This window comes from Colossoma macropomum, unplaced genomic scaffold, assembly GCF_904425465.1.
Source record: "Colossoma macropomum unplaced genomic scaffold, Colossoma_macropomum, whole genome shotgun sequence".
Classification (NCBI taxonomy): domain Eukaryota; kingdom Metazoa; phylum Chordata; class Actinopteri; order Characiformes; family Serrasalmidae; genus Colossoma; species Colossoma macropomum.
This window is the reverse complement of record NW_023494800.1, coordinates 14,022,096-14,032,763: the sequence shown is the minus strand read 5'-3', so window position 1 is coordinate 14,032,763 and position 10,668 is coordinate 14,022,096. Positions and strand designations below refer to the sequence as shown.

At 41.4% G+C, this 10,668-nt stretch overlaps 3 protein-coding genes across 4 annotated transcripts; 2 read left to right on the top strand and 1 right to left on the bottom strand.

Annotated features, from left to right (window-relative positions):
- Positions 1-64: 64 nt before the first annotated feature.
- LOC118820676 (coiled-coil domain-containing protein 152-like) lies at positions 65-2,658 on the top strand. Of its 2 annotated transcripts, XM_036589083.1 has the most exons (8): positions 65-124; positions 273-378; positions 1,029-1,097; positions 1,253-1,317; positions 1,417-1,519; positions 1,667-1,794; positions 2,164-2,259; positions 2,397-2,658. In XM_036589083.1, exons 1-8 carry the CDS (start codon positions 65-67, stop codon positions 2,520-2,522), a joined length of 753 nt encoding a protein of 250 aa, XP_036444976.1. In that variant the 3' UTR covers positions 2,523-2,658. The 2 variants fall into 2 exon arrangements, with proteins under 2 accessions (XP_036444976.1, XP_036444975.1); XM_036589082.1 differs by having other exon boundaries at positions 72-378.
- Positions 2,659-4,845: 2,187 nt separating this feature from the next.
- si:ch211-22d5.2 (serine/threonine-protein kinase NIM1) lies at positions 4,846-7,386 on the top strand. Its single transcript, XM_036588885.1, has 3 exons — positions 4,846-5,149; positions 5,490-5,758; positions 6,631-7,386. Exons 1-3 carry the CDS (start codon positions 4,846-4,848, stop codon positions 7,384-7,386), a joined length of 1,329 nt encoding a protein of 442 aa, XP_036444778.1.
- A 2,239-nt stretch (positions 7,387-9,625) lies between these two features.
- Positions 9,626-10,535, bottom strand: LOC118820040 (growth arrest and DNA damage-inducible protein GADD45 gamma-like). The gene is made up of 3 exons (XM_036588150.1): positions 10,341-10,535; positions 10,016-10,223; positions 9,626-9,862 (listed from the first exon to the last, which is right to left on the bottom strand). Exons 1-3 carry the CDS (start codon positions 10,481-10,483, stop codon positions 9,749-9,751), a joined length of 465 nt encoding a protein of 154 aa, XP_036444043.1. The 5' UTR covers positions 10,484-10,535; the 3' UTR covers positions 9,626-9,748.
- Positions 10,536-10,668: the final 133 nt, after the last annotated feature.

Genomic DNA, 10,668 nt, shown 5'->3' with positions numbered 1-10,668 from the left:
GTTGCTAGGTTAGCTAGCTAACGTTGGCTAGCTAACTCAAAAGGAGTTTACTTTCAGTCAGAAAATGAAGAAAACAGCCGTGAACCTGAATAAACTTATTCAGGATTTTAGCCTTCTGGAGCAAGTATATCACATACAACACCAACACCTGTAACTAGAGTAACACTTAACAGGAGACATAAATGTTACTAGATACAGCGTTAGCCGAACTGAACACCATGACGTTACCTGAAGTAAAGTTAGCTAATACGAATTTTTTGTGTGTTCACAAGAAAATAACGGAGCTGAAAGGGAAAAACAACATCCTTGAAATAAAATTAGATGAAACCAATAGGCTGTTGAAGTTTTCGCAGAACAAGGAAAAGCACTTGACTGAAGGTGAGTATTTATTTACGTTAGTAGCTAGCTAGCCTGTTGTGTATTGCTGTTGGCTAGCGGCTCAGTGTCTGCATTTTTCCAACGCTGCCATTCATTTTATTCCACTAATGGATTCTTCTTAACACATACGTACCTATAATAGGGTAACATTGAAAACTTAAATAACAAAGAGCTGTAACATTACATTTCTAGTAACAGTTATAAAGAATCAACTGTAAACAGTCAGACCTTATTAGTGCACGTTACACCAGAGATTCCCAAGCCTGGTGCTCTAGTAAGGTTACCTCCTGCTCTGCACAATACTTTCCCTGCGCCTAACCTGATGCAGTTAATCTTGAACTAAGGTTGCGTCCAAAACCGCATGCTGCCATACTAAATAGTATGTCAAAAAATTGTACACCAGCAATAGAAGTCCATTCATTGGTGTAGTATGTGGTTTGGGACGCAGCTTAAGTGTTAGAGCAGGGGGAAAACACTAAAATGCGCAGTAGCAGCGCTGGGAACCTGTGGCGTACATTAAACCGAAAGTCATAGTATTTGTCACCCTCTAGTGGTAGATAATACTTATAACGGTAGGTCATTTTATATTCATGCATACGCTGTCTTTTTTATTACTTTCAGTACTTACAATACCAAACCTTTATCTGTAGAAAGAGATGGCATGCTGGGGACTATCAAAGGCCTCCAGAACAACTTACAACAACAGTGTGATCTTCGAGGTAGTATATCTGATCTAGTTACCTGCCAGATGACTGAAAATTATGTTCCCTCATTTTTTAACATAATGTAGCGAGTCTGCTGTGTAAAATAAAAGAACACAATACCTTCAGTGTGGTCCAGATGGTTTTGTGTGCTTCTCATTCCCTTCATATAGTTGAAAATGAGAAGCTGAAAAGTACTGTTCTTGACCTGAAGAAACAAAATGAAGCACAAGTGGAGGTAAGACGAATCAACCCAAACATAATGGGTTAAATGCAGTCCTTTTTAAATATAAAAACTATATTACTTTGTCTAACATTTGCTCTGTTGTTCATATAGGAAAGAAAATGTTGTATTCAAAGACTGGAGAAAGAGATCAGAGCTTTGCGAGAGCAACACCAGAGGAAGATGGACGACTGTGAAAAAGACATGCAGAGAAAATGTGAGTGTAAACAGGCCTGTCCATGGCTGTAGTAAAATTAGACTATATTGTGCACCAGTCTTTTGCAAGACAATATGATGTCTAGGGCCAGTACAAGACAAAGTTGGATGTTGTATTACATTTTGTCAATTTTGCTTTTTGTTGAAGTGGAGTCTAAAGATGTTGAACTGAAAGAGGCTCTGGATAGAAAGGAAAGCGCTTTGGAGGAGATGAGACAGAAAATGAAGCAGCAGGAGAAAGAAAAGCAAAGTGAAATTGTAAAGCTACAGATGGAGGTACATTAAGGGTAGTTTATCAACACATAGCTAACATAACTCGAATATTTCAACAAAACACTTTTTTCCTGACACTTAAAATGTAGTGATTCTTCTACACATACATAATACATTGATCTTGAGTGATCTCTGACCACCTCTCTGGATTGCAGTTTGGTTTTATTCTAACAAGTATAAACTCACCTGGTTGTTTCCTAGAAACATATTCAGGCTCACTACCTAAAGCAGGTATTCCCAGCTAAGCTTAAGCTGGATGTGCAGAAGTGGCAAACACTAAGGTGGATCATTATTTCTCAAGCCAATGTAGGCACAGTGGATCACATTGCGGCAATTGAAAAAGACATAAATGCTCATTACCCTTCTTTGTAGTTCAGTGCTAAGCTTGCAAGGGCCCAGAGTGCGTCAGTCATGACCCAACAGCAGCCACAAGCCTCTGGGCTGCTCCCTCAGAACATCTTTAAAAGGGTGAGTTGCACTGCAGTGTGCACTGTGGCACTGCACTGTAATTGTTACAGACTGGTTTTTACAGTGAATAAGTAAAAAGTGTTTGTTTTGGTTTTATGATAGTGATTATATGTGTGTGTTTTTCTGCTCATCTATAGAAGTTGCAGTTTCTGCAGGAGGAAAAGAACAAGGAAATTGAGGCTCTTCGTCAGAGAGTCAAAGAGCTTGAGCAGCAAAATGTGCTGGGGTTGTCTGAGTCACATCTGAAGAAGAGAAAGAATTAACAGATTTTTCAGTTACCCCACTGTAGCCGGTATAGGATCGTACATTGATTTATTCTACATGTATATTACAACATTTTTGGTACAGCTTTAAACACAGTGTAATATATTTTGTAATAAAAACTTAGTTGTGTTGCTACTTTGTGTTGTTTGTGTTGCTACTTTGTTTTGTGTTCTTAATCATACAGATACATACATGAGCTGCTCTATTTGTATGAACCGCTGTGTGTAAGGAAAAGCATTGTAGAGGTCAATAAACACTAAAGGACTTTGGAGCACGTTCAGCATGTGTTCATCACGAATTAACGTGGCCACTGAAAACCTATAATCTCATTAGAAACACCTTGTAATTCAGCACCTCTTACAAACACACACCCACACACACACGTAAAGTGTCAAGTACATACCTGGAAGAAAGTCTGAAACTAGTATTAGATACCTGGAATGACTTCACTGATTTATATGTCTGGATCTCTTTTGCAAACACACCTGCTTATAACTTCCTAACTAGGGTGACCATTAAGCCCTAACTTCCTCAAAAAATGTTTTATTTGTCCCATATTTAAGATGAGAAAGCTTTTTTGTCATTGCTGGAAAATTGCACGGAATATTTATTGTGCACAGTGGTGCACACAGTACATGTGTACGTGCAATATATGTGTACTAATCAGTTTACCTATTTGTAACACAGATAAATGAAGGCAGTTGGCTAGATGAGCCAATGATATGGTGGCGAGTAGGTAAGATAGCGCTTGCCAGGAAGCTTGCAAAGCTTGCAAAGTTAGCAAGTTTTTTTGCAAAGTTAGAAAGGTTTTGAAGCAGTGTAGGGAGAATTTTTAACCAGATGTTTCTTCTCATTTAATGAAAACTTTAAAAAATGCGTACATTTTTGATAAAAGATCTATCATGTACTGGTAAACTTAAGTTCCCCTAGTTGCTAGGCATCGTTAGGGGCATTCTATGCCTAGTGAAATGCCAGAGCAGTCAGGAGTTGCTGTAAATATGTGACCATGTAAAACTGCATTTGTGTAGTATATTCCCTATGTTAAAGAAGGGTGTCAAAAATATGTGGCCTATTAAATTATTAATATTTGTCTGACCATCCTTGTGACTTTCTCCTATATTGGTCCAGTCCTTACACTATTGAACACTATACACAGATGACTAGACCCCAAAACTGAATAAACAAAAGAAAATGTAACATAATTCTTTAAGCTATCGTGCTTACACAGATTTAAACTTAGCATGCTCAAACAAACCATTCAGGAGGTATATTCAGATCAGTTGAATATCATGCACGTTTCAGTGGAACAGCACACCTGAACGTGCCTGAATGTGAATGTGCATCCTGCAAGACTCACTCTAAAGATTATGAAGCTAAGTATAATCACATTATCTGCCAAACTCTTTTGTGTGTCAAAGAGGGACTGCGCTAATCTCGTTTAGTAGTTATATAATGTTTGATCTTTCCCTGTACCCGAAGTGCTCATCAGAGATCAATCTCATTAAGCACAGAGACAACACTTGTGTCTTCACAGTCCAGCAAACATACTGGCTAATTGTTAAGGCTGTCCTGTTGCTAACAGCATGTCAGTGCAAATACATAGTGAGTAAAAAGTCATTAGTGATGTGTCTGTCATGCTTCAGAGACCTCGCTCTGGAAATTGGTGAGGATTAAGGTACGCCTAAATAAAGCTGAGAGATTAAGAGACATGACACCAGCATAATCCCTTCTTCGACAGTGCAATTTAGACCGACAGATAAAGTGGGAGGGAATATTGCAGGACTGTGTAGGAGGCATGTAGGATCTCCCCAGTAGTTTAGTATGGAGGACCTTACAATCTTACAAGTTAATAGAACAAAAGAGGGGACAGCATGGAAGTTTTGGTAAAATGTTAACTGAGATTATTTGCATTTAATTTACAAAAAGTATTTTGAGATGTAACATGACAACAGATGCCATTTAAAGAGGATGTGAAGACGTGGAGGGACCTGGCGTTGTCGTGACTGGAAGAAGAGGCGTGCCTTAATCCAACCTCAAAAGCATAAAGCAGAGGTGAGAAACAGTTAAGATGTGTCATTAATGTAATGCATTCTTTGTTAACTCTGTTAAAAGATCACTAGTTACTGTTGATATAGACTAATCCCATTGTGACAATCTTCTGCATTCTACATTAAGGGTGGTCTAAAAGTTGTTTTTTCTTTTTCTAAGTAAAATGCAAACTTCAAGTTTTGGGTTACAAAAATTGCAAATGTACCAGAGGCTATGTACATTACATTCAAGCAACAAGCTAAGTGAAAGAGATTAAGATTGTTTACACCTGTTATGATTTTAGTGTTAAAGGGCAACACACTGCGTGTGAGCGCCGGTCAGATGTCTCCACAAGTGCCACGACACAGCCTGTACAGCCTGACAGACAGCTCTGATTGTGGGCCAGAGAAGGAAGAGGAAGAGGAGCCACCCAGACGCCTCACACCTCTGGAGAAGTTAACACTGGATATGTGCCACGATGAAAATACCATCAAGGAGCTGACTGTGGGTAGAAGGGTCGGCTTCTACAAAGTCCGTGGTGAGATCGGGTGTGGGAACTTTTCCAAAGTCAAACTGGCTTTCCATGCCCTCACCAAAGGTAAGATGAAACATGTCTAGATCATTCCTTAATAATAGACCTTTTTGTTCAGTTATTAAAATGAAAATACGCTACTCAGTAACTACAATGAATTATTCATTAAACCCATAAGCTAAAATATATATTTTGTAGTCAAGAGAGTGAGGAATTGATGTGTGGACCCACAAGCTCTTGCAGTGTAAGAGGTTAAATTAAATTTAAGTATTAATTTAACAAGACAATGCAGGTTTCTTGGCTGGGACTACATGGAAATTTGTTAATGAAGATCAGAGGCTAAATGAATTAATATGCAATAATCACATCAACATAATTGCTTCTCCACTTTGCGCATTCACTGCAGACAAAGTTGCCATCAAGGTTCTGGATAAGTTGAGGCTGGACCTGCAGACCCAGATAATGCTGTCCAGAGAGATCTCCAGCATGGAGAGCTTGTATCACCCGAATGTTGTTCGTCTTTATGAAGTGGTGGAGACGCCAAGTCGATTATACCTGGTTCTGGAGTATGCTGGAGGAGGAGACCTCCACAGCAGGATCACCTCTCAAGGAAAAATCTCTGATCCAGAGAGCAAGATTGTGTTTGCCCAAATCCTATCTGCTGTAAAGCACATGGTCAGTTCTAAATCCCATTACACAACAATATCATAAGTAGCATTTACCAGGTATTACCAATCTTAGCAGAACAAAGCATTTAGAGTCAGTTTCCTGGACATGGATTAGGCCTAGTCCTGGACTACACAGAGCTCTGAATGGAGGTTCTCCATTAAAAGGAAAATGTAATCCAAGGCTAGGCTTAATCCCTGTCTGGGAAACCCTTAGCATTGCTTTCGTGTAGAATGTTTGTGCAGATCAACTAGTGGTGTAGATGCCTGTGTCTGCACTTCAAGAGAAAGTCTTATTGTCTTATTAAATGTTTAATAAGATGATCTAGTAATTCTGATGCAAAGTATCTTATGTTGGGTAAGATAATGCAATAAATGTGTCAAATGTGTTGTAAATCCACAGTGCTGCCCCAGCCTGTGCTGTTGCAGTTAGATGCAATATGGCAGTTTCATTTTGTTAGATCATTGTCATTTCATTTAAAATGGGTGCTACCGCAGTAATAAGGAATTGTGCTCTTTAATAAGTAGAGAAAATTTAAAAAGCAGAAAAAAAAACATTTTTTCTCTTTGTATAAGTTTTGATATAGGAGTATCTGCATATCACTGTTGTTGGAAGAAAACCTTGTTGAAAACCAAAATGGTAACTTTACAGGAGAAGGAAAAAACCTACTTTACTTTTAATGTAAGTCAATGGAACCAGACTTTTTTCAAAGTCATTTCTGGCCATTTCTTTTGGTCCATTCTTCATGAAATTTACATACAATATGAGGGGCAACAGGCATTTTCAAATTATGTAAAAAACTGAAAAACAATAAGAGGTTTTCTTCCGACAGCAGCGATATGAAAAATCTTTTGTCTTACTATATTTATCATATATTTCAGCATGACAACAACATCATCCATCGGGATTTGAAGGCAGAAAATGTCCTCTTCTCCTGCAATGCCTGTGTGAAGGTGGCTGATTTTGGCTTCAGTACGAGGGTCAGCACTAATAATCAGATGCTGGACACCTTCTGTGGCTCTCCTCCATATGCAGCTCCAGAACTGTTCAAGGATGAGTCCTACATGGGGCCACCTGTAGACGTGTGGGCTATGGGTGTTCTCCTCTTCTTCATGGTGACTGGCACCATGCCTTTTCGCGCTGACACTGTTCCTAAGCTGCGGCGTTGTGTACTTGAGGGGGCCTACGTTCTGCCTACATGGGTGTCAGCTCCATGCCAGCGGCTGATCCAGGGCATCCTGAAGCCTGAGCCTTCTGAGCGCTACGCCCTGGACCAGATGCTGGGTTGTGAATGGTTGTTGCCTGTGGAGTTTTTCCGTCCTGTTCCACCCGCGTACTGGCCTAACCCCATGCATCTGCTGGAGTCTGGTCCAGGAAGGCTGAACCAAGAAGAAGAGGAGGTGCGTGTCGCTCTGCAGGAACTGGGAGTGACTGAAGAACACATCCTCAACAACCAGAGCAAGAACAGTCGAAGCCCAGTCACAGGTATTTATCGCATCCTACTGCACAGGATCCAAAGAAGCAAGGGAACTGAGCGCGCCCCTATGATAACAGGTGTAGTCAAAGACCCTAAACGGGACAGTCTTCGTGCCTACAGGAATTTGCGGCACACCTCAAAACTGTGTGTTCTTTCTTAATCTTTTGAGCTGATTATTTGTGCATGCTAACACTTATTATTCAGTGGAAATGATTCAGTTATGACTCAGTGGAAATGATTCAGTTATTAAGCTTTGAGAGTGAGGATAAAGTGTTAATGGATTTTATGTCTGCAATAATTGAACTGATGGAGTTCACTTGTTTTAGTTTACAAGGTTCATAGTCTTGCATTGCAAGCTTAGCAACCTACTTAATATCACTTAAAAGTGTAACAATTTCAATACAGTACAGAAAAGTCGAAAAAAAGAAAAAGGTTTGAAACAAAGTGTATCAAAATTTAAAAACATATCTCTGATATGTCACATAAAATCTTGACCTCGAAATCTTGATTCACAAATTGTATTGAAAATTTGTTACACACTTATTATCAGTAGGTGACCATTTCAATTGTACCACATTTACATGTGCTTTTATTTATTTATTTAATCATTTTACTTACACCTTGCCCTTAATGTTTCATTTTGTCTTCTACTGTTTGTGTTCTTTTCAATTAGCAGAAGAAACTGCATATCAAAGAAGTGCATTTGCAGATAAAGAGACTACATACCTAAAATGTTTATGAAAGTAAATGAAAGATTTAATGAAAGACATTAGATGTTTGCTTTGAGAATTCAAACACATTGGCCGTTAATGAAATAAAAAAAAACAATAATTTATGATTTATTCTAATAATAAACTCTAGACTGTAAGTTAAGAGCTGTAACAATCACGTTATGTGAATGTTTTCTATTTTTGCTAATAAAGTGCATTAAAGCATTTGCTTTTTTTATCTGGGTGATAAAAGAAAAACGTAAAATATATCATTTGTGATTTCTGCTTATATTAGAATAAGAAAATGGTGATCTCATTTGTATCTGTGCATTAGTTATGGCTTTGAAAATTAGAACACGCTTTTCAAACGCATGCATAATTTCTTTCATTTGCAATTTCTTTCATTGGCCTCCATCCATCAGGGATGAGAGTTGCAGCAGGCCTTGCAGGAGCCACAGGCAGTTTTTGTGACACTGAGCCCTAATGGCAGCCCAACACCCCCCTCCCTGCCCCTGTGGTCTCATTCTTCACCTACCATCTGCTCACCATGGCAGATGGAGGTGCGTGGCAGCTCAGACATCTGCTTCTCCAACAATGGGCCCCTTGTTCAGGCCCCCATTCTGACGGGACAGTGTGCTGCCATTGTGCTTTGGCTCTGCACATTCAGATCAGAGGCCACTGCAGCAGGCAGCTGGCACTGTTTGTGGCCTCCAATGCAAATTTGCTCAAGAATGAAAACTAAGGCGACACAGTTTGCCAACTGAAGAGCCAAAGCAGTCTGACAACAGCATAACCAGAACATCTAAACGAAAATAAACACATTACACAAAATTTCATTTTATCGTTTTATTAAGACTTTTTTCTGTCAGATTAAATATTTCCAAACTTTTTTTTCACATGTTGACATCTCAAATATTTCCAAAATGAAACTTTCAGAGATTCTTTTTTCCTTTTTTTTTTAACATCTCAGATATTTCCAGAGTGAAACCTTCTGAGCTTTTTTCTTTGTATTTTTTTTTTCTTTTGACATCAGATATTTCAAAAGTGAAGCCACCAGAATCCCGCCCCCCCCTTCTATTCTCAAGATTTCCAAAGTGAAACTTGGAGATTTCATTTTCAGATTTTTTTTTCTTCTTTTCTGACATCTCAAATATTTCCATAATGAAACCTTTGAAGATGTTTTTCCTCCTTCCTCATATGCAGTAAAATCTAAAGTGAACCCTTTAGAGAATAAGACCCTTCTGGAGAGTGGAAAGCCTATTGCCCACAGTGAGGTGCCTCTACTGGGGAAAGTGGGCGTGGTGGAGTGCAGTCCGGCTCAAAGCTCCGCCTTTTGGCCAAAAGCCCCGCCTCTTCAGCTGAAAACTTTGCCTTTTCGGCTGTGAGCCCCGCCTGTTCGGCCACAAGCTCCGCTTCCTCGACTGAAAGCTTCTCCTGCTCTGTTCGAAGCTCAGCCTATTCAGCGGAAGCTCCGCCTCTTTGGCTCGAAGCTCCGCCTCCTCTGCGACTCCAACGCATCGCCCCATTCGCCGCCCAACTCGCTTCTCCTTCCTCTCCAAACCTCATCCGCACAAAGAATGAGGGCCATCGGCTCGCTCTCGGCCCGGGACACCCCTCACTCACACAAACGAGGAGGGGGCTCGGCTCGACGTGCGCGGGGCACGAGGAGCGACACGAGCACCGCCCGGGCCTGTCCACGCGCGCTCGCGCGTTCATGAGCCTCCACAGGAGCTTCATCAGAATCATCCTCGATCCTCAGAATGAGGAGAGTATTTCCTTCAAACTTGCAGCAGCAGTGCAGTGCAGAGAGGCTCAGCGCGCGGGCAGAGTCACTTCCGGAACCCACTCGTGGCAACTGCGGCTCTCTGCGCAGAACACGTGCAGCTTTTCCAGAGCGGGGTCTTCCCACGAGCCCTCGGTGGGGTTCTGTTGGAGGAGAAAAAAAAAACACAAACATGAACAAATGTGTACACACTGAAAGAGCTACTCTCAGTCTGAAAGTGTCTCACACGCATGCAGTTCTATGAACAGTGCTGCTTCAGTGCAGCCGAATATTAGTTAATAAACAGCTCTGCGTACCGTGATGAGCACGCAGTGCGCGTCATCCAGCTGCCCCGCTTTGTCTCCCAGCAGCTCAGCGAGGCGCTGCGCGTCGCTCACTCTCACGATGCTGATGTCGTTGTCGAAGCAGAAAGCCTGAATGAGAGTGAAGTGGATCTGCAGGGCGATGTCGCACTCGAACTCCTCGTCCATCGCCAGCACGCAGAAAGCCACGCTGTCAGGATCGCTGTAAGCACAACAAAGTAAAGAGAAACATGAGCAACACAAATGTAACCGAACTGAGAAAAATGATTCACTGCAGCGCTAAACAGCAACGCACGAACGCCAGTCGCACAATACTTACACATTCATGACTTTAGCAGACTCGTACACGCCGATGGTGAGGCACTCGTTGGCTTGGGCGGACTCCAGGGCCTCCTGCAGCGCCTCGCCGGTGCGGCAAACTTTCTCACTGCAGTTCTGCACGGGAACTTCCTCCAGAGTCATGGTGAGGCTGGTCAGGTTCCACAAGGTAGAAGCAAAAGAAGCAGATATGCGAGTAATCCTGAAAGGATCTGGTGTCGAGTCAGAGCAGAGGTCCAGCTTTTATACTGTCTTGGCTCGTGGCAGCTGGTGAAAGCTGCGACTCCTGATTGGCTGAGCGGGGGAGCAAGCTGGTGCCCGCGCATTCT